This window comes from Babylonia areolata, chromosome 21 (assembly GCF_041734735.1).
Source record: "Babylonia areolata isolate BAREFJ2019XMU chromosome 21, ASM4173473v1, whole genome shotgun sequence".
Taxonomy (NCBI): Eukaryota; Metazoa; Mollusca; class Gastropoda; order Neogastropoda; family Buccinidae; genus Babylonia; species Babylonia areolata.
Window position 1 is genome coordinate 32847659 of NC_134896.1, and position 27500 is coordinate 32875158.

The 27500-nt window shown below is 45.7% G+C and overlaps 1 protein-coding gene across 2 annotated transcripts in view; it reads left to right on the forward strand.

Moving 5' to 3' along the window:
• LOC143295940 (uncharacterized) overlaps positions 1–27500 on the forward strand; it is a 186118-nt gene that overhangs the window by 6250 nt on the left and 152368 nt on the right. Inside the window, exon 1 of one of the 2 annotated variants that reach the window (XM_076607640.1) lies at positions 5141–6258. The exons of the other annotated variant lie outside the window; for it this stretch is intronic. Within the exon in view, the coding sequence (XP_076463755.1) occupies positions 6235–6258 (24 nt within the window). The 5' untranslated portion in view covers positions 5141–6234. Of the gene's footprint in view, positions 1–5140; positions 6259–27500 lie in introns of those variants that run through there. 2 annotated transcript variants of the gene reach the window in all.

The window sequence follows — 27500 nt, forward strand, 5'->3', positions numbered from 1 at the left end:
AGAGAGAGAGAGCGGGAGAGAGGGAGAGATCAGAGAGAGGGGAGAGAGAGAGAGAGAGAGATCAGAGAGAGGGGGGAGAGAGAGAGAGAGAGAGATCAGAGAGAGGGGAGAGAGAGAGAGAGAGATCAGAGAGAGAGAGAGATCAGAGAGAGGGGAGAGAGAGAGAGAGAGATCAGAGAGAGGAGAGAGAGAGAGAGAGAGGGAGAGAGAGAGAGAGAGAGATCGAGAGAGAGAGAGGAGAGAGAGAGAGAGAGAGAGAGAGAGAGATAGAGAACGAAACGAAACAAAACAAAATATTTTATTTAAATAAAACCATAGCCCCATACTGAAGGGGTGTGACACATGTACATTGAAATATAGGAATCATAACCTGTCATACTAATTACCGCAGCAACATACTTTGTATCCCATAAATTGCACAAAATCAAAGTCGAACTAATCCAACAGCAATATACCACACGTGTTATAAAATACACAGACAAGAAAACAACAACAACAACAACAAAAACCAAACAAGTACGATAGTATAGCATTCAGCCTTTTCAAAGCTTTGTAAATATAGACTGTGAGCCCGTTAAGGGTAGTTGCATTTCTGGGTGACAAAAACTTCAATCTAAAACTAGTTACAAGGGCTGTTATAATATTTGAGTTCAATTAACTGTAGTCTAAGGTCAAATTAGGCAGGACAACAAAACCAAAAAAAAAAAAAAAGAAAAAAGAAAAAAAAGGATCTCATCTTCTTTTCCCTTACGACAGAAGCAACACATCTGTTCTGAGAGAGAGAGAGAGAGAGAGAGAGAGAGAGCGAGCGAGGTTGTGTATGAAAGAGAGGGTTTGTAGGAAAAGCGAGAGGAGTGGAAAAGGGCAAGAGAGAGTGTAGTAGGGTGGGGTGCGAGATTAGAGAGAGAGAGAGAGAGAGAGAGGGGGAGGAGAGACAGAGACACAGAGACCCAGACACGGCGAAAGAACAGGAAGTGGGTGAGGTTTGAAACGAGGACGGTAGTTCCTCAAACCGTCGTGGCGACTGGACTGTTTGTGAAGCTGATGTCACTTTTCTTTCTGTCGTTCCGCTCTCCTCCCCCCCCCCCCACCCCCGCCCCCCACCTTCCTCCCTCTCTCTGTGTCTTTGTTCGCTACGTGCATCAAAATATTTCACCTGTGCGTGTGTGTGTGTGTGTGTGTGTGTGTGTGTGTGTGTGTGCCAGTGTGTGTGTGTGTGTGTGTGTGTGTGCGAATAGTATATCTTTTTACTGGTGGCACACTCATCCCCACCCTACCTACCACCTGCCACTAGTCATATGTGTATTTACTCCCTCCCCCACCCCTCCCTTTTTAAAAAAAACAAAACATTTTATTTCTTCTCTTTAAAAAAACAACAACAAAAAAAACAGCAACCGATAAACGGTTGTATTTAAGGCTTGTGACGGACGTATCTCGTTTCAGTAGTACTCACTTCGCTGCAGGACTTTGCAGTCTGCTGATATCTTGTGCAGGTGTGTCTGAATTTAGTGAGTGAAGAAGAAAAGAAAGAAAGAGAGAGAGAAAAAAAAAAAAACAAGAAGAAAGGAAATAGTTTTAGGAATGGAAAGTGGACATTGGATGAATCTGCGTTCAGGGCTTGCAGCGTGTTGATAATAGTGTACATGTGTTTGCTGTATTTTTATCATCATTGTTGTCTTATTTATTTATTATTATTATTATTATTTTATTATTATTTTCATTACTACTACCTTTTTATATCATAATTATTATTTATTTATTTATTTATGTAAGCTTATCAGTATATATATATTTTTTTTTCTCAAGGCCTAACTAAGCGCGTTGGGTTACGCTGCTGGTCAGGCATCTGCTTGGCAGATGTGGTGTAGCGTATATGGATTTGTCCGAACGCAGTGACGCCTCCTTGAGCTACTGAAACTGAAACTGAAACTTGCTGTATTTTGTGAGAAGGAAAAATAAGTTTTTGGAATCAGTTTGGCGAAGTGGACATTGAATGAATTTGTGGTCAGGACCTTGCAGTCTGTTGACAATAGTGTGTATGTGTTGCTGTATTTAGTGAGTGAAAAGAGAAAGAAAGAAAGAAAGATTTTTTTTAATAATCAGTCGGACGAAGTGTGTGCATTGGATGAAACTGTGATCAGGACCTTGCAGTCTGTTGATAATAGTGTATATGTGTTGCTGTGTTTAGTGAGTGAAAAAAAGAAAGAAAGAAAGAAAGATTTTTTTTAATCAGTCGGACGAAGTGTGTGCATTGGATGAAACTGAGCAGGAGCCAGTTGCATTGCTCGGACGGAAGAGCCTAGTATGGTCGTAACCCGCTACTAACTGTGTGTAGTATGGAACAGTGGCGTAGTTCGGTCAACGTAGGCATTTAGTCACGTGTAACTGTCAAAAAGTTAGAACCAAGCAATGCAACTGGCTCCAGGATCTTGCAGTTTGTAGATAATCCTCGTGTTGTGCATGTGTTGCTGTATTTAGCAATGGAAAGAAAGAGAGGAAAAAAAGAAGAAGAAGAAACGAGTTCTAGACATCGATATGGACATTGGATATGTATTTTCGTGACTATAGTATTATCACAGTCTGCAGATGATATGTGATTATCTTGAAGAGAGAGAGAGAGAGAGAGAGAGAGAGAGAGAGAGAGAGAGAGAGAGAGAGAGAGACATTGTTGGAGTGGTGGATATTGGATCTGCATGTTGTAATGAGTACAAACTGTGGTGGTTGTTGTTGTTGTTATTTATTTGGGTGTAAGTATAGGACTATGTTGGTGTTTTAGTTCCTGTTTCTGCTGTGGGTATATGTATGTATGTATGTATGTGGGGTATGATTATATGGTATAAACTGCATTATTTTGCAGAGGGGAGGTTTATTTCGTATCGCAGTGGTGTGTGTATGTGTGGGTCTTTCTTCAAGTGATGTTAGACGTGTCATGTGTTTGTGTGGGTTTTTACGAGTGAGTGAGTGAGTGAGTGTGTGTGTGTGTGTGTGTGTGTGTGTGTGTGTGTGTGTGTGTGTGTGTGTGTGTGTGTGTGTGTGTGTGTGTGTGTGTGTGTGTGTGTGTGTGTGTGTGTGTGCGTGTGTCTGTGTGTGTTTGTGCGTGCATGTGTATAATTATTATGTGTGTGCGTTTATGTATTGTGTACATGTAAGTATGTGTACATGATTTTGTGTGTGTGTGTGTGTGCGCGCATACGTGTGTGTTGTGTTAACGTAGGTGTGTGTGTGTGTGTGTGTGTGTTTAGTGTGCGCGTGTGTGTGTGTTTAGTGTGTGTGTTTGTGGGGGGGTGGGGGGGGAATGAGTGTGAGGCGGTGGAGAAAGAGAAGAGATAGAGAGAAAGAGAGAGAGAGTGTTTGTGTATTGTGCTAGTGTTTATGTGTGGGTGGGTGCATATGTGCGTGCTGTGTTGTGTTATTGTGTGTGTGTGTGTGTTTGCGTGTGCGCGCGCGCTGTAGTGGGTCGTTATATTTTTAAGACGAAAGTGGAAATTCTTTCACTGCCCTTCATCTTCCTTCTCCATCTCTGGTTACGGTGAGGCTTCATGAAGTAGACAAAAAGGAAAATGATCGTTTAAAGGCATTAATTCTAATTTCACAAAATATGAACAGCCATTACAACAAAAACAAAACCAAAAAAGAAAGAAAAAAAAAAAGAATCTAGCTTTTTCACCACATACAGTAATTGGTTAGAAAAAGAACAAAATAAAAATATTGAAAATCAGCGCTGAATGTCAATTTTCGTTGAAAAAAAAGAGAAGAGATCTTTTAAACGCAATTTATAAGCTGTTCGTTGTGCACGTACGTCCGTGAAAAAAAGCCGTCAGTGTACTCAACAAGATTCCAGTGGTAAACTATATTATGCAACAAGCACAATTTGAATCATCTCTCGGGTTTTTTTTTCTTCTTAACATTTATATATGATAGTCAGTCGTGTCCGACTATGACCATCAGAACAGCAGAGGAGGCAACTGCTGTTCCGACTATTTGGGCGAGAATTTGATTATAGTGGAGAGTGTCTTGCCCAAGACATCCCCACTCTCTCGGCCAAGAGGGTTTAGGACAGTCGGCGTTGGGATGGTTCCCAAAGGCCAACTAGCCCACAAGGCTGCAGCACTAAGAGCCAGTGCAATTTTGCCTCCTAGTTTGAGAGTCATAGTCCTTCACAAAAGACTAAGCTGTAAATGGTTTCCCATTGACTGTAGAAACCATTGATAATACAGCTCTCACTTTGCTGTTGGCCCAAATGTAAACTTATGTCAATCTGTGATATAAGCCGAGCGTTGGGCCTAACATTTAATAGTAATGAAACAACAACAAACAAACAAACAAAAAGCAACAGTTTCTATGAAGTTGTTTCCTTAACTTTTGTGAAGTCTGTATTATTATGGAGACTGAAAGATAAAACTACTCACCACAGAACTCAGCAGTGGTAGAACAAAGGAGGGGGGGGGGGAGTCGAAAGGAAATCTGAAGGTTGAATCATAAATGTAACAACCACTGAGGTCTTCCGTACACAGACACGGCTACAGGTCAATTCAAAACGCCGCCTCTTGCTTGTTTTCCTACGGTGGGAAGCACAAGACTCGGGCACAATGAGAGATAAAGACAGACGATAACGTGAGTGGGGGGGTCGGGGGGGGGGTCTTGGGGGGGAAGGGGTGGGTGGGGAGCGGGATGAGGTGTGGGAGGGGGGGAGGGTAAGAGGGATGAAAAAGGAGGTCAGAACACAATGGCACAGGACAGGAAGCAATCTTTACTGGCAACAACAACGCCCTTGTGTGTGTGTGTGTGTGTGTGTGTGTGTGTGTTCGTCAGTTCGTCATTTCAGAATGTTCTTTCTCTGATGAATACACATAATTATATATGCGCACACACATTCACAACACCGGACACACACGCAAACACACATGCACACATGCGTACATGCGTACATACACACACACACATTCACACACACACACACACACACACACACACACACACACACACACACACACACACACGCACAGAGCAAGAAAAAAGTTGAATGGAAAGAGAGAGACAGAGAGCGGGGAGGGGCCTGGGAGCAGTGTTAATTAATTAGCAGCGTGGTCCGCTAAGTAGCCCAGTGGCGCACGAACAGGAAACCGACTCTCTCCGCTGAGTCAAGAAAGGCCAGCTGTGGGGGACCCAGTGGTTTGTAGGGCTGGCGTGACGTCATCGCTGACCTCGTCACAGCACACACGACACCACTTGTGATGTCACCAAGGACCCCAAGTCCTTTTTGCGAGGAGAGGAGCAAAGGAGATTGTGTGTGTGTGTGTATATGTGAAGAGAAACCACACAAGTTCATTGAAGCCTCGTCCTGGGAATTACCACAACTATTCAGATGACCGCTGCGTAGAAAATGAAAACACAGCGAAGAACTTCGAGAGGACTTGTGCATGAATCGAAAGCCCTTGCATGTGAAGGAAGTTTAGCTGGACATGGTTTCGCTATGACCCTGTGAAAAGATGCGAAGCAGTTCAACGAACACATACCAGGATGTGAGTGACAAACGGTTGCATGTGCATCAGAATATGGGATCAGATGGATTCCGCGTTGCAGCCGTAAAGATTATACAACCGCAGTGGTATTGTATGAAGGTCAAGCATCCGAGATGTGGTGTAGCGTCTATGGATCAGTCCGCCTTCCTGAAACTGGAACTGTGAAGGTTGTTGCTTTCGTCTGGAAGAAGCGTTTTGGGGAGGCGCTAACAGAATATGAATGACATAAAACGAATACCAGGGCGGGTTTACATCAAGACTTCAGAAAATGACGTGTTGAAAATGTGCGTACGTATACAACAGTAAGTTAACGTGTGTGCATCAACGAATGGTTTGTGGTTATAGACTCAGTGACTGGACCAGAACTCTCGGTGAACAGCCACCAGTGTAAGAGTGAAAATCGAACTCTTGAAACTGAAGACACCGAGAGAAAGACTGGACTCGAGACTCAAGACTCGGGGGATAAAGACTGTCGGTATTTTGACTAGTCTTCCGACCTGTCTCAAGGAAGAGGAAGAGAGGGGGAGGCAGGGAGAGGAGTGGCAGCGAGGTGAAGGGAGGAAGGAAGGAAGGAAGGAGGTGGGGGCAGGGATGTACGAGGGTGGTGCAGGGACGCGTGCTGAGGGTGGCGGACGACCCTGAAGAAGAACTCCGGCAGGATGAGGGAGAGGAGGAGGATCCTTTCTTCTCCTGGGACGACCTCCAGAGGGAAATGGAGCTGCTGCAGTTTGAGCTGGTGAGACGGAAAGAAAGAAAGCATGGGTCTTGGGAAGGAGAGGGTTGATAGAAATGGTGGGTTTGGGGTGGATAGGGTTGATAGAAATGGTGGGTTTGGGGTGGATAAGGTTGATAGAAATGGTGGGTTTGGGGTGGATAGGGTTGATAGAAATGGTGGGTTTGGGGTGGATAGGGTTGATAGAAATGGTGGGTTTTGGGTGGATAAGGTTGATAGAAATGGTGGGTTTCGGGTGGATAAGGTAGATAGAAATGGTGGGTTTGGGATGGATAAGGTAGATAGAAATGGTGGGTTTGGGGTGGATAAGGTAGATAGAAATGGTGGGTTTGGGGTGGATAGGGTGGATAGAAATGGTGGGTTTGGGGTGGATAGGGTGGATAGAAATGGTTGGTTTGGGGTGGATAAGGTGGATAGAAATGGTGGGTTTGGGGTGGATAAGGTGGATAGAAATGGTGGGTTTGGGGTGGATAGGGTAGATTGAAATGGTGGGTTTGGGGTGGATAAGGTTGATAGAAATGGTGGGTTTGGGGTGGATAAGGTTGATAGAAATGGTGGGTTTGGGGTGGATAGGGTGGATAGAAATGGTGGGTTAGGGGTGGATAAGGTTGATAGAAATGGTGGGTTTGGGTGGAAGAGGGGTGGATAGGGTTGATAGAAATGGTGGGTTTGGGTGGAAGAGGGGTCGATAAGGTTGATAGAAATGGTGGGTTTGGGTGGAAGAGGGGTGGATAGGGTTGATAGAAATGGTGGGTTTGGGGTGGACATGGTTGATAAAAATGGTGGGTTTGGTGTGGATTGAGTGAAATAGGGGTGGATAGGGTTGATAGAAATGTTGGGTTTGGGATGGATGGGGTTGATAGCCTAGGAATGAATGTGTAGAGGAGGGGGTGTGGTGGTGGGGGGCAGGGTACTTTGGGAGATGGTGTGTGTGTGTGTGTGTGTGTGTGTGTGTTTTCGGGGCTCGTGTACGTTTACGTGTATTTGTTTGTGCTTTCATATCTGTGAAACTGCATGTTTCTTGCATATCTGTTACGCATGTGTGTATGTGTGAATGGTGTCTGCATGTTTTACATTTATTCGCTGATTTGCTTATTTATCATCATTATTGTCTTTTTATCATAATAATAATAATAATAATAATTATTATTATTATTATTATTATCATCATCTTTTTTTCCTCAAGGCCTGACTATGCGCGTTGGGTTACACTGTTGGTCAGTCATCTGCTTGGCAGATGTGGTGTAGCGTGTATGGATTTGTCCGAACGCAGTGACGACCCCTTCAGCTACTGGATACTGATACTGATGCTCTCTCTCTCCCTCCCTCTCTCTTTGTCCTGCCCCCTTCTCGTTAATCTCAACACCCATCATCACCCACTGCCATTCTCTTTCTCTGTCTGTCTCTGTCTCTCTCTGTCTCCCTCTGTCTCTCTCTCCCTGTCTCTCTCTCTCTCTGCCCCGCCCCCTCCTCGTCTATCTCAACCACCATCATCACCCACTGCCGTTCTCTCTCTCTCCCTGTCTCTCTCTGTCTGTCTCTGTCTCTCTCTCTCTCTCTCTCTCTCTCTCTCTCTCACACACACACTCACTCACTCTCACTAATATGCATGCTGTTCTCTCTCTCTCTCCCTGTCTCTCTCTCTCCCTGTCTCTCTCTCTCTCTCTCTGTGTGCCCCACCCTCTCCTCGTCTATCTCAACCCCCATCATCACCCACTGCCGTTCTCTGTCTGTCTGTCTGTCTCTCTCTCACTCTCTCTCACACACACACACACACACACACACACACACACACACACACACACTCACTCACTCACTCACTCACTCACTCTCACTAATATGCATGCTGTACTGATATAATGATTCCCCCTATGTTTATGTCACTGTTTCCCCTTCGAGGGCTGCATGAAAAAAAAAAGCAGCATTATTTTGCGTATCAGTGTATTACCCTCAGAAAATAAAATTTATTCAAATATATTTTATTAAATTCTCTCTCTTTCTCTCTCTCTCTCTGTGCCCCGCCCTCTCCTCGTCTATCTCAACCCCCATCCTCACCCACAGCCGTTCTTTCTCTCTCTCTCTCTCTGCCTCTCTGTTTGTCTCCTCAGCTGAAGAAGCAGCTTGAGGCGTCAGCAGAGACAGTCAGACAGACAGACAGGTGTAATTCCTCTTGATTAGGCCCATGTAATGGTGATTGGAGGAGCGAAACGGGATTGACACACCCCCTCCCTCCTCTCCACTCTCCCCTCTCCCCTCACCCTTCTCCCTTCACTTCACCTCCCAACCCCCTTCCTGACGATGCTAATCCAGATGGCCAAGGGCGAAAGGCCGTGGCCACCAAAGTCGTGGCCGTCAGTTAAACCTTTCACCGCCAAGCTCGCATTTATGCACAGGCGTGGTAGAGGACCCGTGTCACTGAAAGGTGACCATTCATTGGTCTGTTATCCATGAACCTACTGCTCTCTTAATGTTTGGTGGTAGGATAGGCCACATTTTCTCTCCATCGCAGGGGGAATCCCCAGCTATTCTTAGTCACTGTCTTTTCTGTGTTTATTCCACAAGGGAATTTTGTACTCTAAATTGACTGGCGGGAAAAGGGTTAAAGTTTTAACAGAGAAGGTCAGTGCTATGCGGGCTCCTTCTGTTCGGGACACTGGACCAGCTTTCAGCTCGGAGGCATAGCACGGGGTTGAGTGATGTGTGTTATGTGATTGTTGCTGATGGCTGAGGTGTGTTGGGCTCGTGTGTTGGCCTTCTGTCAGTCTGTCAGTTAGTACCAGGAGGACGTTTTGTTCTGTTCCTCTGTCAGTTGAAAACATCCCTCCCTCTGTGTGTGTGTGTGTGTGTGTGTGTGTGTGTGTGTGAGAGAGAGAGAGAGAGAGAGAGAGTGTGAGTATGTGTGTGTGTGTGTGTGTGTATGTGTGTGTGGTTGTGTATGTGTGTGTGTGAGTGTGTATGTGTGTGTGAGAGAGAGAGAGAGAGTGTGTGTGCGTGTGTGTGTGCGTGTGTGTGTGTTTGTGAGAGAGTGTGTGTGCGTGTGTGTGCGTGCGTGCGTGTGTGTGTGTGTGAGAGAGAGAGGGAGAGAGAGTGTGTGTGCGCGTGCGTGCGTGCGTGTGTGTGAGAGAGAGAGAGAGAGAGAGTGTGTGTGTGTGTGCGTGCGTGCGTGTGTGTGTGTGTGTGTGTGTGTGTGTGTGTGTGTGTGTGCGTGCGTGCGTAAGCGCGCGTGTGTGTTTCAATAGTTGTTGAATATAATTTTTATCGAAATGAATAGAAATGCAATATCCTTTGAGCGGGTTTAACGCGGTGAAACACTTTCTCGTGAAAAAAAAAAACCAAACAAACCAAACCATGGCGAATATATAAGTGTTCATAGATCATGATACAATATTATAAATGGGCCTGAAGACCCGAGCGGGTGACCATACTAAAGTGCAAAATGTATCTTTTATTATATGTATCCTTTATGTTACCGTTTGATGAGCACGTCTTATTCAGATCTTTTATATTACCGTTTGATAACCATTGACTTGGGAAACAAGATTTGTGTGAATAGACTCACGGCTGATTATTATTTTATTTATTTATTTTTTTTAGTGCTTTGAAGCGACAACAAAGCAAACATACAGACAAAAACAAACAAACAAAAACCGCATAAAGTATCATTATCGGTGTTGCCAGAGAAACAGAACAACATTGCCAGCAACGGCTGGAATTCAATAACAAGCACAAAAAAAAATATCAAGTAACTTTCATTACGCGCGAAAGAATAAGCAGACGATTAAAAAAAAAATAATAATAACAACCGGCAAACAGCAACAAAAAAATTGCTCGAGTGGTAGGTAATTCCATGTCCCCTTTTTATTATTATTATTTTTTTAATTCGTTTTCTTTTATTTTGTTTTTTTTCGCTTTTGCTTTTTATCTTACTTCATTTTATTTTATTTCGGTAAATGCCCTGTGTGCTGCTCCAGCTGTGAATCTCATACAGCCGTTCTGGTGTTTACTTGGGGATTTTTTTTTGTTTTGTTTTTGTTTTGGTGGGTAGTAGTGAAGAGAGGAGGGAAAGGTGTGTTTTTTCTTCTTCTTTTTCGTTGTTGTTGTTGCGCTTTTCTTTGTTGATTACTTGTTTTCTTGTAGTGTCTTCAGAGACGTTTCTGTTACGGAATTTCCATTTGATGTGCTTCAGAAAAAAAATCTTCTTCTTCTTCTTTTTCTTCTTCTTCTGCTGCTGCTTCTTCTTCTTCCTCCATCATCTTCTTCTCCTCGATGAAGAATATTCACATGTTTCAGTTTAGAAATTCCATTACGGATTATTTTCTGGTTTTGTTCTAGCTCTTCGTGTACGGCGAAATTCTTGCAACAAAATATTTTTGGGAAAAGGGGTGGGGTTTAGGGGAAGGGTAGGCGGCGGATGGGGGGGTGGGGGGGGGGGTGGGGGATGGCAATGGAGGAGGCGAAAAGCCTAAACACTGACATACAATATTTTCATTGTGTGCGTGTGTGGTGTTTTTGTTTTTTTTTAAATCATAATTATGATAATTATATATATTTTTGTTTTCTCCATAGTTTTCTTTCTCCATCGTAATTATGATATATTTTATTGTTGTTGTTTTTTCCCCATATGTGTGATTGCTCTCTAGTCGTCGTTTAACCTTGATAGATATCATCCTGTTAGGTTGGACTGCTTTCTCCGGCCGTCGTAATTATCACAGATCAGACGTACTTCGAAATTGTTTCTCTAAAGCTGGGTCGTCTTATTTACTGACATCACGAGGGGGAGGGGGGGGATTTTTTTTTTATATCATATTATTATTTTATTTTATTTTTTTAGGGTGGTGGTGTTGGTGTTTGTTTTTGTTGTTGTTGTTGGGGTTGTGGTTTTTTTGTTGTTTTTTTTTTTTGGGGGGGGGGAGGGGGGGGGGGGGGGGGATGGGGGTTATGCAACCTTTCCGTGTTTTAAGCGTTCTCTAAGCTTCCACAAGAACAGCCAGAGAGCGATAACCACCAGCCACAGCCTCACAGAGATAACAACCAGAAAAAAGCATGTTGATGAGCCAGGCTGGCACTGCCAGAGAAATGTTGAGGCCTGGCCAAACGGCCTGGAATAAATCTTGTGGAAGGATAAGTCGGGCGGGTGAGTGAGGAGGGGCGGGGGGCCGGGGGCGGGGGGGGGGGGGGGGGGGGTGAGAGGAGGAGAAGAAGAAGAACTAATCATCTCTGGCATTGTTCCAGATATATCATGCCCTCAGGAAAGACAAGACAAGACAAGGCGAACCTGTCGGCATGCTTTTGTACATTAACACCATCCTCTCCCCGACGCCGGGCTGCTAACGATGCTGTGCAGTCTCGTTAGAAGGTGTTGAGGCACGTGCTGCACGTTGTTAGAACCGGCGTCCACAGGCTGGTTTCGTGCCGTCAGCTGGGCGTTTGGACGTCAGTCACCTGGCCAGTACACTTGTTATGATTATATTAATCATGACAGCTTCGTAACGAAGTGTGTTGGGTTTTTTTGGTTTTTTTCGGTTATATGGTATGTCTTGGTAAACGAATGATAGGTGCGATGAATGTTTGTTGTTAGTAACGAAAGCAAGTACAAAACGCGCATGTTTTTTTTGTTTTGTTTTGTTTTGTTTTGTTTTTTTATTATTCCCTGTTAATTAAAGCGATGTTTCTTGATTCTTCACACACACACACACACACACACACACACACACACACACACACTCACTATATATATATATATATATATATATATATATATAGAGAGAGAGAGAGAGAGAGAGAGAGAGAGAGAGAATATTATTTTGCTAACTACAAGCTGAATGTTTAGAATTGAGTTTACTGTTTTGTTTCGAAAAGGGGGTTTGGTTTGTCGTGCGGAGTGGGGGGGGGGGGGGGCAGACAGAGACAGAGAGGGGGGTGTAGATAGATAGATAGATAGATAGATAGAGAGAGAGAGAGAGAGAGATATGCTGAGATGTCCGGTTTGCTTCAGGTAATAGATAGGGAGAGAGAGAGAGAACTATGCTGAGATGTCCCGTTTGCTCCAGGTAATAGATAGATAGAGAGACAGAGAGAGAGAGAAAACTATGCTGAGATGTCCCGTTTGCTCCAGGTAATAGATAGATAGAGAGACAGAGAGAGAGAGAAAACTATGCTGAGATGTCCCGTTTGCTCCAGGTAGTAGATAGATAGAGAGACAGAGAGAGAGAGAACTATGCTGAGATGTCCCGTTTCCTCCAGGTAATAGATAGATAGAGAGACAGAGAGAGAGAGAGAACTATGCTGAGATGTCCCGTTTGCTCCAGGTAATAGATAGATAGAGAGACAGAGAGAGAGAGAGAACTATGCTGAGATGTCCCGTTTGCTCCAGGTAAGAGAGAGAGAGAGAGAGAGAGAGAGAGAGAGAGAGAGAGAGAACTATGCTGAGATGTCCCGTTTGCTCCAGGTAATAGAGAGAGAGAGAGAGAGAGAGAGAGAGAGAGAGAGAGAGAGAGAGAGAACTATGTTGAGATGTCCCGTTTGCTCCAGCTAATAGAGAGAGAGAGAGAGAGAGAGAGAGAGAGAGAACTATGTTGAGATGTCCCGTTTGCTCCAGGTAATAGATAGATAGACAGAGAGAGAGAGAGAACTATGCTGAGATGTCCCGTTTGCTCCAGGTAATAGATAGGGAGAGAGAGAGAGAGAGAGAACTATGCTGAGATGTCCCGTTTGCTCCAGGTAATAGATAGAGAGAAAGAGAGAGAGAGAGAGAGAGAGAGAGAGAAAACTATGCTTAGATGTCCCGTTTGCTCCAGGTAATAGATAGATAGAGAGAGAGAGAGAGAGAGAACTATGCTTAGATGTCCCGTTTGCTCCAGGTAATAGATAGGGGGGGAGAGAGAGAGAGAGAAAAAAAACTATGCTGAGATGTCCCGTTTGCTCCAAGTATTAGATAGAGAGAGGGGGAGGGAGGGAGAGAGAGAGACAGAGAGAGAAAACCATGTTGAGATGTCTCGTTTGCTCCAGGTAATAGAGAGAGAGAGGGAGGGAGGGAGAGAGAGAGACACACACACAGAGAAAAAACCACGTTGAGATGTCCCGTTTGCTCCAGGTAATAGAGAGAGACAGAGACAGAAAGAGTGGAAGAGATAGAGAAAGAGAGAAAACTATGCTGAGATGTCCCGTTTGCTCCAGGTATTTTTGCCAAACCAAGGCGTTCCTCATGGTTCGTCTCCTGAAACGGCAGGGCTGGCACGGGGAGAGAACGTGTATACATTATGATCAGCTATACACAGTGTCAGAGTTATTAATGGGGTGCTTGGATCCACCCCGTCAGGAAACACCACCCACCCCTAACCCCAAACCCCCTCTCCAAAAATAACTCCGTGGTCAGAAGAAGAGAATAACGTGGTTGTGTGTGTGTGTGTGTGTGTGTGTGTGTGTGTGTGTGTGTGTGTGTTAACTCTCTCCATTCGAACGGCGAAAGAGACGACGTTAACAGCGTTTCATCCCAATTACCATCATCAAAATGTTTCAAGCGGAACGCTCTTATACTGAAGAGGTGAATGTTGACAAAGAATACCACAATTCTGACGACGGAAGCTAAAGGTTGGGTCATTCAGACACCCACTGGACATCCGAGGGGTCTGTGTAGAGGAGAAGAGAGGACTGGCCGTACTGAGTGAGTTAACAGTCTCAAACGCTGGTAATGTACTGTAATAGAAACCCCTGAATATCTGAACAATGTTTGTTTTTTGTTGTTTTTTTTAAACAATCTCGAACGCTGGTACTACAGAGACTCTGACCATCTGCCTCGGATCAATCGACGTGTGAGATTCGGCGCTGGTATGTGTGTGTGTGTGTGTGTGTGTGTGTGTGTGTGTGTGTGTGTGCGTGCATGCGTGTGTGTGTGGTTGGGTGGGAGAGAGGGGAGGGTTCTATGAAGTTTCATCAGAAAGGTTCGGACGTGTGACAGTACAGACCACCCACACTGACAGAGCCATTAAAGTCGGCAATAAAAACAACATCAACGTCATGATCGCTGTGCGAGGCGGGGGTGCGGTGAGGTGGGGGACGAAGATTTGGGGCTGGAAGAAAGGAGGGGGGTGCGGGCGTGGAGGGAGGAGGGGGCGGTAGAAGATGGGGGAACGGCGGAGGAGGAGAAGGAACACAGGTATTGACCACCACAACTTTGGGCGTGCACGATAGAACATCCCTGCGTTATACACGTGATTTGGTTTGATACCCCCCACCACACACACATACACACACACACACACACCACCACCACCACCACCACCATCACCTTGTTTGGGGAATACGTTTTTAAACCACGCACGTGCAGTTGTTTTGAACTCTCCACACACTTCTGTTGGTGTCAATGTACTTTTCTTTTCTCTTCGTTGTTTGAATATCAGAGGGTGAAAAAAAAGCGCCTTTCAATGTCCCATATACTGGGTTTCCCGATGAGAACACAAAACAAAGCCCCCTGCCATTATGTAGAGGTCAACGGTGGGAAGCGACATGTTCATTTGACTTTGATTTCCATCTGCACCCCCCAGTGTGGAGCGGTGGGTTTTTTTCCCCCCGCTGTCTGTTGTGAAGGAAAACCCTCCCCCCTCAAATGTCCAGCGCCTTTCTTGAGGACATCTGGCACATAAACCAGACCTTTTGTTTTGTTTTGTTTTGTTTTGTTTTGTTTCCCAGCCAGCTCGCCGTGTTATTAAAGAGTCAGTCACACGACTAGCCTCGTTTTCGTGGGTCCGAAAATAATGCTTCCGGTTTGGTGGCAAGCACGTGCTAATGGCTGTCAGAGGGGTGTGGTTTTGGAGATTGTCGTGGTCGCGTTTTTTTTGTAAGTGTTTGACATGAAGATGTTGGTGACTCAGTGACACACACACCACATACACACACTCTCTGTGTGTGCCCCTCCCCTCTCTTTCTTTCTGCCTCTCTCCCCCCCCCCTCTGTTCCATCTCTCTCTCTCTCTACCCCTTTCTTTCTTTCTTTCCCTCTCCCCTCCCGTCTTCTTTATCTCTTCATCTCTTTCTCTCTCTCTCTATCCCTCCCCCACTATCTCTCTCTCTCTCTCTCTTTTCATGCTCTCTCCTCCACCCCCCTACTTTTTATCTTCACCTCTCTCTCTCTGTCACTCTGTCTTTCCCACTCCCCCTCCCCCCCTCGACCCCCCACCCCATCTCTATCTGTCCTTCTTCTTTTTCTTTCTTTCTTTCAATCTTTTTTTCTTCCCCTCTCACCTCCCGTCCTCTTTATCCTCATCTTTATTGCCTTTTGGATTGCGTGTTTGTTGGGTTTTTTTTTGTTTTTTGTTGTTGTTGCCTTGTTTTGTGTTTGTGAGGGCAGGATGGAAACAAGACTGACACCCCCTCCCTATGATACCCCCCCCCCTCCCAAAGGAGCAAGTTCGTTCGTTCGTTCATTCGTTCTCTGTCTTGTTCCTTCTTTCTTTCTTTCTTCTCCTGTTCAAACTGTTTTGCTGTGTGTGTTGGCAGAGGTTACAAGATGCGAGGCGAGATAAGGGCGATATCAGGGAAGACAGTTTGTCGCCACATCACAGGTTATCTTTGGGGGAGGAGGGATAAGGGCGATATCAGGGAAGACAGTTTGTCGCCACATCACAGGTTATCTTTAGGGGAGGAGGGATAAGGGCTATATCAGGGAAGACAGTTTGTCGCCACATCACAGGTTATCTTTGGGGAGGAGGGATAAGGGCTATATCAGGGAAGACAGTTTGTCGCCACATCACAGGTTATCTTTGGGGGAGGAGGGATAAGGGCGATATCAGGGAAGACAGTTTGTCGCCACATCACAGGTTATCTTTGGGGGAGGAGGGATAAGGGCTATATCAGGGAAGACAGTTTGTCGCCACATCACAAGGTTATCTTTTGGGGAGGAGGGATAAGGGCTATATCAGGGAAGACAGTTTGTCGCCTCATCACAGGTTATCTTTGGGGAGGAGGGATAAGGGCTATATCAGGGAAGACAGTTTGTCGCTACATCACAGGTTATCTTTGGGGGAGGAGGGATAAGGGATATCAGGGAAGACAGTTTGTCGCCTCATCACAGGTTATCTTTCGGGGAGGGGGCTTTCCAACTGACCTGTTTTCTGGTTTTTAACACAACCTCGTGGTGGCAGAGATGTACTGACTGTGGAGGATTAGATAGTTTGGATGGGGGTTATCGTGTGTGTGTGTTTGTATGCTTGCTTGTGTGTGTGTGTGTGTGTGTGTGTGTGTGTGTGTGTGTGTGTGTGTGTGTGTGTAGAAGTGTGTGGGCGTTGTTTATCTGCGAATGTGCGCGCACGTGCTTTTGCACGTGCATGTGTTCGCGTATATGTGTATACACACACACACACACACACACACACACACACACACACACACACACACACACATATATATATATATATATATATATATATATCACACACACACACACACACACACACACATATATATATATATGTATGTGTGTGTGTGTGTGTGTATAAATACTATATTATTAATGATATAATAAATAGATTTACATATATATATATTATGGGTATTTCGGGATGTATATCAGTGGGTGTTTTTGTTTATACATATGTGTATGTGAGGGGTGTATATCAGTGTGTGTGTTTGTTTATACATATGTGTATGTGAGATTGTGAGTATGTGTGCGCGCACATGTGTGTGCGTGTGTTTGTATGTGTGTGCGTGCGTGCGTACGTACGTGTGTGTCAGTGTCTGTGTTTGAACGCTTGCTTGCGCACTCTGCGTATATATATATATGTATATATATGAAGGATGATGATTTATTTACCACCCGCCCAGCGCCCCAACCAGGGTGGGTGATGTTCTGTGCTGGCAGATAAGATAAGCAAACAGCGTGTGGAAACGATAACATGTTGAGTAATCGTCATCATGTTGTGGATCCAACTCCCAACAGTTTTTGTTTGTTTGTTTTTTTGTTTGCTTGTTGTTGTTTTTTGTTCTATGTCTTCGTCAATTAAGAAAATGGTGCACGCAGTAACATGGACTACCCGGGGGTACACTCGCTCATGCATGTACAGTACAGAGACAGAAGGGTGGGTGAGAGGGAGAGAGAGAGAGAGAGAGAGAGAGATTCAGGAAACAAAAAGAATGTATGTGTGTGTGTGTGTGTGTGTGTCTGCTTCGGTGTGTTGTGTTTGCTTGTAAGTGTATAATGTGTGTGTGTGTGTGTGTGTGTGTGTGTGTGTGTGTGTGTGTGTGTTTGTGTGTGTGTGTTCGAGCGCGTGTTTGTGTGTGTTTGTGTATTTGTGCTTGCACGCGTGTGTGTGTGCATGAATGTGCGTGTATGTGTGTGTATAAATTCTGGGCGAGGGAACGGTAGGATGGAAGAAAGGGTCAAGCGCGAATGTTTTGAGTTTGTGTGCTTGTGCGCGCGCGTATGTGCGCGTGCGTGCGTTCGTGCGTGTGTGTGTGTGTGTGTGTGTGTGTGTGTGTGTGTGTGTGTACATGAATGTGCGTGTGTGTTTGTATAAATTATGGGCGAGGAAAGGGTTGGAGGGAAATAGAGGGTTGCAGAATCCAGTGTTCACGTAGATATAGGTCTGTTCTTTCTTCGTCTTTATTGTGTGCCCTGAGCTGAACTGGTTGAGTGGTCAGGTTGGGTCATGCGGTGCGGTATATTATACTTGTTATGGTCTGGGTCAGTGTCCGCGCGCTATATGGATCAGTTCAAGGAAGCAAAATTGTCAGGAGCCTTCCATCGGACACTCCTTAAATTATCCTGTACCTGCCACCTCCCCCCCCCCCTCGCCCCCCCCCCCCCCAGGCCCCTCACACACACACACACTCTCTCTCTTCTTTGCTATTGGTGTATATGCTTAAGACATTCCTGTGGTCTCAGTTACATTTCCAATATGTCCAACATTGTACTTGTGTCACACCCATTAAGGGGCTTTGGCCTTTATTGGAATAAAACCGTTCGTTCGTTCTCTCTCTGTCTCTGTCTCTCTCTTACACACACACACACACACACACACACACACACACACACACACACACACACACGCACATACGCACGAGAGTTCGGTTTTGCCAGACTGCGTTTGAAGTTTGTGGGGATTTTTTTCCTTTCGCTTTTCTGGGGAACTCGGGCAAGATGTGATAGGAATACTTGGGTCATATAACGTGTCTGTGCGTGCGTGTGTGTGTGTGTGTGTGGGTGGATGTGTCTGTGTGCTTATGCGTGAATGTGTGTGTGTGTGTGTGTGTGTGTGTGTTTGACGCACTCATTGAATCTTTGAATCAAATTTTTAACAGTTAATGTACAAAAGAGGGGACAAGGATTGTTTTTGCCCCCCTTTCTTGGATTTCCCGATTTTTATATATATTTATTTATTTATTTATTTATTTTATCACGACTGTATGTACTGAGATATATGTATACCAAAGAATACCTGGAGCGGTAGCACAGTGGTAGTGATACCGACTAGGAAACGAATGTTCACGGGTTGGAGTCCCATACCCTTTTCACTCCCCTCTCCACCAGACCTTGAGTGGTGGTCTGGGTGCTAGTCTTTCGGATGAGACGATGAACCGAGGTCCCGTGTGCAGCATGCGCTTAGCGCGCGTAAAGGAACCCACGGCAGTAAAGAGAGGTGCCCCCTAGTGGCAAAGTTCTGGAGAAAAATCCACTTTGATAGTAAACCATATACGCTTGCAGAGAATCAAAACAACAACAATATCAACTAATAATAATAATAATAAGAAGAATATTAATCTGGTGGGCCCTTCACTGTGGCGACGTGCTCTCCTATGGAAGAGCAGCCCGGATTTCACACAGAGACATTTTTTTTTACGACAGAAAGGAATACAATACAACACAATACAATATAATACAATACAATGCAATGCAATACCATACGATGCTATGCGATGCAATGCAATGCCGTGCAATACAATACAATACAATACAATACCATACCATACCGTACCATACCATACCGTACCACACGATGTAATGCAATGCAATACAATACAATCCAACACGATACAATACAATTCAGTACAATGCAATACAATGCCATACGATGCGATGCAATGCACTAGAATACAATACAATACCAATACCAATACCATACCGTACCATACGATGTAATGCAATACAATACAATGCAGTGCAATACAATACAATACAATACAATGCAATACAATACAATACAATGCAGAATTCGTGTTCAAAATGACTCATCGTTGCCGTTGCCCCATCACCCCCCCCCCCCAACCCCCAACCCCCTCACGACCCATCCGGGATCCCGGGCGTGGGTTCAAGGTCACTGAGGGGTGACAGGAAACGGTCTAAGCACGCGGCGAGTGGCGCGAGAGGAGCAGGAAGGAAGTGCCAGTGATGTTAGCTCCCTTTATTTGTCACGTCTCGAACGTCCGAGTGATTTTTTTACAATGGGTGTGTCTGTGGTCTGGAAAGCGCGCGGTCTTCTTGTTTGTTGCGTAGACTTGAGTAACCAATCAGTCCACACAGCGATTTATTTATTCGTTTGCTTTTTGTTTTCTGTTTGTTTGTTTATACTTTCAAGGCCTGACTAAGCGCGTTGGGTTACGCTGCTGGTCAGGCATCTGCTTGGCAGATGTGGTGTAGCGTATATGGATTTGTCCGAACGCAGTGACGCCTCCTTGAGCTACTGAAACTGAAACTTGTTTATACTGTATTTCTTTTCTGGATTCTTTGCTTCATTTCTTGGGGGTTTTGTTGTTGGTTTTGTTTGTTTATACTTCATTTCTTTTCTGTCTTTCTCTGCTTCATTTGTTGTTGTTTTTCTCCCCTCGTTTTTTGTTTTGTTTTGTAATTTGATTTGTTTTGCTTGTTCCTTTCTTTCTTTCTTTCTTTTCTTTCTTCTCTTTTTTTTTCGTCTCTCTCGTTGTTGTTGAAATGAAATTGTGGACTGTGGTATTTGTCAGTTGTTCTTCCTTCTCCTCCTCCCCCTCCTCCTCCGTAGCTTAAGCTCCATCCCCTCCCCAGTCTTCTTCTCCTTCTCCTCCTCCTCCTCCACAGACTCCTCCTCTTCTTCTCCTCCTCCCTTCATCATCCGTTGCTTCTTCTCCTCTACCTCCTCCTTCTTCTCCTGCTCCTTCTCCTCCTTAATGCACGGATTCGGGTTTTTTGTTGCTCTGGGACTGAAGTTTCACGCTTCAGGGTTGCATGAACTTTAAGCAGTGATTGCAGTACTTTTTCGTTTTCTCTAGCTCCTCCTCCATCCTCCCCTCCCCTTCCTTCTGGTGCAGCTCATCCACCCCAAACCCCCCCCCCCCCCCCTTCCTTTCTGTCCTCTCATCCTCTCCTTCATTCTTCTCCTTCTCCTGCCCATCCTTCTCCTCCTGCTTCTTATTCTCCTTCTCCTTTCTCCTCCCCTTCCTCTTTCCCTTCCCCCTCTTCACCCCCCTCCCCCCTTCTTCTCCTCCTCCTTCTTCTTCTCCCCCTCTTCCTCCTTCTTCTCCTCCTCATCCTTCTGGATTTTTTTTTCTGCTCCTGTTCTCCATTCTCCTCCTTCCCTCCCCTCCCCCAACCCCCACCACCAACCCTTCTTGGTGTTAATCTCTCACAAGCAACATGATACAAAATGCCTGTTGCCAAACTGGGACACACCGTTGAGTATGGAACTCTTCTTCGCCTCTTCTTTTTGCTCCGTTTGTCCGGGAACTAATGAGCAGATTGCAGGAGTTATCAGTCGAGCTTCGTAACATGGTAACGTGTTTTTGTTTTGGTTTGGTTTGGTTTCTTTTTGGGGGGGGGGTGGGGGTAAGGGGGGGGTTGTGGGGGGGGGGGGGGGGGGGGGGGGGGTATTTTCTCGTTTGTTAAAGTTGTCCCTCCTGGCGTTTCTCAGTACCTACAGCTTTGAGAGATGTGTAGATAGGCAATCTCCTGAACTTTTTTTGTTTTTTTGGCTACGTGACCTGTTTATAAGGTGTGTGTGTGTACATAGATATAACATGGATATGGCATATAGATCCATGAGCTCTTGCTCTCCCTGTGCACACACACACACACACACACACACACACACACACACACACATATATATATATATATATATATATAGATGTTGTTAATCACAGTGCCGCAGAACTGTATTATTAGTGTGTCATTGCTTGCGTACCCAACATCAGACAGGAACACCAGTTTGTTCTTTTGCGATCTGGTATAATCTTATGGATAGACATGGATGAAATCATGAGTTGTTTTGGCCGTTGAACACGAGCGCTTAAAGCGCATGCGCGATACATCGTTCATGGCCATGTGCACAGTAGATGTGCCACATACTACAATTAGTGCTTATCTGTAATGAAATCTGATGAAATTCGCAATTTTGTACACAAGAGATTTTTTTTTTTTTTTTGCCAAAGAAACCGGTACTGGTAATTACTTCTCTATTAAGGGAAAAACATTATAAAACAACAACAACAACAACAACAAACAAACAAACAAAAAACACATCGGCTTTGTATGGCTTTACCAACATCTCTTTACAAAAAGGTAAGGAAGACTTTAAAACTGCCAGCAGCTCAGTCAGAAGGACACCCCTGCCCGTCCCCTTCACCCCCCCCCTCCGGCCATCCATCCCCCTTCTCTTCATCCCCGAGCCAATGAAATCGCCCCCCACCCTATTTGTGTTTTTTTTCTTTTTGCTTGAAAATCCCGCAGCAGCGAGCGCTTCGGAAAAAAATCAGTACTTTTTCCACCACCCACCACCACCACCTGGAACGTCAGAACAAAAGCCAGAACTTCATCCCCACCTCCAGCCCCACCCCCACCTCCACCCCACCACCCCACCTCCACCCCTATCTCCACCCCACCTTCACCCCCACCCCACCTCCACCCCCACCCCTATCTCCACCCCAACTTCACCCCACCTCCACCCCCACCCCTATCTCCACCCCAACTTCACCCCACCTCCACCCCCACCCCTATCTCCACCCCAACTTCACCCCCACTCCCACCCCTATCTCCACCCCACCTCTACCCCCACCCCACCTCACCACCCCACCTCCACCCCAACTTCACCCCACCTCCACCCCCACCCCTATCTCCACCCCAACTTCACCCCACCTCTACCCCCACCCCACCTCACCACCCCACCTCCACCCCCACCCCTATCTCCACCCCAACTTCACCCCACCTCCACCCCCACCTCCACCCCACCACCCCACCTCCACCACCCCTATCTCCACCCCACCTCCACCACCCCACCTCCAACCCCATCTCCACCCCACAAAGTTGCATTGGTTTTGAATTTTGGCTTCCATTTTACTGATAACCAAAAATTTGCTTTCTGTATTGCTGATGTTTTTCTTCTTTTTTTTTCTATCAGTGATAAAACACTGCTGCGAAATGTTCCAACTGATTCTGATTTTAAATGTGAAATAATGATTTAAAAGACAAAAAAAAAAAAAAAAATCTTAATCCCGTTAGAATCTTTGTAACCGAAATGCCGGTACTCAAAATGTCAAGTATCTCATGCGGGTTCCTGACGTTTTAAGTGTTTGGCTGTTGGTGTTTTAAAGCTGTTTTGTTTTTTGTTTCTAAATTTTGTGATTAAAAACAGATATGAACCTTGGATAAGAGACACAAAGAAAAGAGAGAGAGGGAGAGAGAGAGGGGGGGGGGGAGGATCACAGCCATAGAGAAAAGTCAAGAAGGATCATCACAACATGAGTAGTTTGCTCTTTCTTTTCTTTCATCCCCTTCTTTTTCCCTTCCACCCCTTTCTTTCACTTCCTTAACTCACTCAGTACGGCCAGTCCTCTCTTCTCCTCTACACAGACCCCTCAGATGTCCAGTGGGTGTCTGAATGACCCAACCTTTAGCTTCCGTCGTCAGAATTGTGGTATTCTTTGTCAACATTCACCTCTTCGGTATAAGAGCCTTCCGCTTGCAATATTTTGATGATGGTAATTGGGTTGAAACGCTGTTAACGTCGTCTCTTTCGCCGTTCGTATGGAGAGAGTTGATTCTTTTCATCTCTTTCTTCGCTGCACAACATTCTTGCATGCTGGCTGCACCCCGCTATTCAGATGAACCGCCTCAGCTCCGCCTCCTCTTCTTCCCCCTGCAGGCAAATCACACTGTGCGCTTGCTGCTGCTTTAATGCGTATTGAAAGCTTTCAGGGTGTTGTTTGTTGTGGCGTTGTCATTGGTCGTTGGTTGGTTTGGTTTGGTTGGTTTGGTTTGGTTTGGTTTGTTTGGTTTGAAGATTAACGTGTGCCCGCACAAAGCGGAGTAGGTTGGTGGTGGTGGTGGTGTCTTTTTGTTTGTTTATGTTTTTTTTGTTTTTTTGTTTTTTTTGTTGTTGCTTTTTTTGGTTGGTTGGTTGTTTCAGGGGGATTGGGGGGCGGTGGGGGGGGGGGGGGGGTAAGGGGTGCTTTAAAAAAAATTAAGGGTTACACCCTTTTTCCCTATACAGAGCCCACTGGCCTCTTTCTTTCTTGTCATAGGTATTCATACCTTTTGTTTTGCGTGCAATGTGTCGCACCCCCCCCCCCTCCCCTACTACTATAGTACCCTCTCCCCATTCCCACCGCGAGCGAATATTGTAAGTGTCTGGGATTTCCCAGAGTAACAGACACACCCGGTCCGTCGAGGCTGTCGCGTGCAAGGGGTGTGGGTGGGGGGATCAGGGAGTGAGGGAGGGGGGGAAAAGGAGAGGGTTCATGAGGATGGAGAGAGAGAGAGGGAGGGGGTGAGTGGAAAGGGAGAGAGAAAGAGATACTAAGAGAAAGACAGAGAGAGAGGAAATTCTGAGAGATGGGGAGAAAATGAGAGTCTGAGGGAGAAGAGAGTCTGAGACAGATATAGAAAGAGAGGGAGAGGAAGAGAGAGAGAGAGAGAGTCCATGGACGGCTCTGCACACAGGTGTTTTCAACAACAGGTAGAGTAAACCCACCGGGTGTCTTGATTCCTGCGTCAACAACACAGTTGTTTTCAACCTCACCTGGAAGTAAGTAACATCTAGCACGCTGACTGCCTTGCTTGCTTGCTTGCTTTTTTTTTTTTTTTTTTTTTTTTTTTTTTTTAAGCCTGAACAGATGTACTGGTGATGGGAAGTCGGTTGGGGAAGTGCGAAGAAAAAGAAGGAAGAAGAAGAAGGTGGTGGTGGTGGGAGGGACAGGAGTGGTGGTAAGGGTGGGGGAAAGGGGCAGGGTGAGAGTTGGGGGAGTGGTGGTGGGGTCGTGGGTAGGGTAGGAGAGGGGTTGGGGGGGAGATCTGCTGGCACTACCATCAACGAGAACTGTCAACCTTCTGTGTTACACTTTATGGCTCCAGGTTTGGTTGTAAATGCTGTGTTGTACATGTTGGAGTCACTGTACTACTGGTACTACGTTTGTTGTTGCCCCTCCTCTCCACTCACTCTCTCTCTCTCTCTCTCTCTCTCTCTCTCTCTTCCTTCGCATTAACGCCCACATGTGTGCAAATGAATGCTCTCTTTCTCCTCATTTCCTTTGCACGCTCAAACGAACACACACACGCGCACACCCAGGCATGGGGAGGCACACAAACACACACACACACACACACACACAGACATACACACACTCACAGACACACAAAAGCACACACACACTCACAGACATACATACGCCCACACACGCACACACACACACACACACACACACACACACACACACCACACAGAGTCAGTCAGTCAGTTATGATTAATGTGTGCGTCCATGCCTTTGCCATATGTCTTTCCAGTTTGATTTTCAGTTACGTCGATGGCACCGAACACCGCGATAGCTCTTGCGAAACATAGCTGCTATTACTTAACACTCGAGGATGCTGGAGCCAGTTGCATTGCTTGGTTCTAACTTTCTGACAGTTACACGTGACCAAATGCCTACGTTGATTGGTCAGTTCCATACTACACACAGTTAGTAGCGGGTTAGGACCATACTAGGCTCTTCCGTCCGAGCAATGCAACTGGCTCCTGGTGACGAAATCAAAGGACACAGGTCCCACAGCCTCTGACGACCACCGGCACAGTTCTTTGATATCCACTGTATCCACTAGAGCTCGGCATTGGAAGGCGGGGCCCAATCCTCTCCTTCCGCCGTGTTTATCTCCCCCAACCAAAAAAAAAAAAACAACCAACAGCTACCCATTAACACCTGAGTGGAGAAAGGAAAACCGGAGTCAAGTACCTTTCCCCAAGACACAACACCATGCCGGGACGCGGGGCTTCGAACCCTGACCACAGGTGAACACACTAGATCAGAATTCAACACCTAGCCGAGTCTTCCTCGACTGCTGGTGATGGGACCCACCCCCGAAAGGCCCAGTGTCTTTGTCAGTCAGTCGTTGCGAAGGAAGAGAGATGGGTGGTTGGTGGGAGGGGCCGGGTGTGGAAGGGGGGAAAGAGCGAGGGGCACGGGGAGTGGCGCACACAAGTCTTCTTTAGTGCTGCAGCTGTTTTGTTCGTCACGAGTTGGATCCAAGCTCAGTGGTGGTCGTGTCCGTGTTGTTTTGCTGTTGGTGATTAACACTTGTACCCGCTCGCTCTTGTCAGTTCACTCCACCGACTTCCCCGAGAAAAGTTACAAAGAGAAACAGGTCGCACACTCCCATCCCTTATGCAGATTTGTAACTCAAGATTTTTTTTTTTAGTATGAGTATCAAAGACCTACTTCTGGTGTTTGAACGAAACCGAATTCCCAGACTCTCAACAAATCAGTCTCTTTCAGGTGTTTTTCAGTGCAGAGAGGACTTCTTTCCAGTCTGTCTCATGGGAAATATGAAAGAGGAGGCTCTTCTTTTCAGGTTGTAGGGTGCACTACTCGCTCTGTTTACACACATTTTATAGCCAAGAGCGGAACAGTTGTGTGTGTGTGTTATCTTCAGTTTAACGTCTATTCACTATAAGTGTTTTCAGACTCTCTGTGTGTGTGTGTGTGTGTGTGTGTGTGTGTGTGCGCACGCGTGTGTGTGTGTCCTTCCGAAAACAAACCTTTCAGTATCAAACACCTTTTTAATTGACTGCTACATGGAATGTACAGATTATTATAGAGGTGCTAACGTGGCGATAGCCTTGAGATGGCCTTAATGGTCGCCGAGGCTCTAAGCACCATAGTTTGATTTAATTTGATTTGTAGATTATTAAAGACTTCACTTCTTTGTTTGTTCTTGTTGTTTCTTAAAGAAGCAATAATTGTTTTCATTGACATTTTTTTTTTAATGGGACTTACTCTTGGTTTATGTGTAATCGTTTCCCTTCAGGGGGCGCAATGGCCAAATGGGTAAGTCGTTGGACTTCAGATCTAGTGTTAACCAGTGAACAGAGTTCGAGACCCCATTCCGGCATGGTATTATCGTGTGCTTTGGAAAGACATTGACGAATTTCCTCACTCCACACAGGTGTGAACGACTTCAGATCTAGTGTTAACCAGTGAACAGAGTTCGAGACCCCATTCCGGCATGGTATTATCGTGTGCTTTGGAAAGACATTGACGAATTTCCTCACTCCACACAGGTGTGAACGGGTACCTGACTTCTGTGGGGGCTTCGGGGGTGGGGGTTAAAGGGGTGGAAGGAGTGGATCGGGTCATGGTCTTCCCGTTCCTGTGCCGAGCCAAGGATTCGCTGAATATGACTTCCACGCCCCTGAGGCCTTTGAAGACTGCGGGACCTTGAACTTTAAAAAAAAATCTTTTGTTCTTTAGTACTTTCTTGTTTACGTTGCACAGGGTTTTTTTTTTGTTTTTTGTTGTTGTTTTTTGGACGGGTTGTCTTCCCACCAGATGTGTGTGCATTGTGGAGGGCCGCTAGGTTATTATGGAAACAATATGAACATAGAAACGACAAAGAAATAAAGAAACTATGTGGACTATAAGGCTGCTTTGTCTTATTCTCTCTCTCTCTCTCTCTCTCTCTCTCTCTCTCTCTCTGTATGTACATACATAGGGTGATATGCCTATGGGGAGATATAGGGAGATATATTTTCAGTTTCCTCACTTTAAATCCCTCTCTAGCGTACACACACACACACACACACACACACACACACACACACACACACACGTACGTCACATGTACACGCGAATGTCGAACCACTTCAGTCACGATAACACAGCATATGGTCCATGTCAACTTTCTGTCTGCCCGCCAGGACAGGACAGCACAGGGCAGGACAGGACAGGACAAGCCAGATCAAACACAGAGAGTAGAGATCAAACAAGACACACACACACACACACACACACACACAC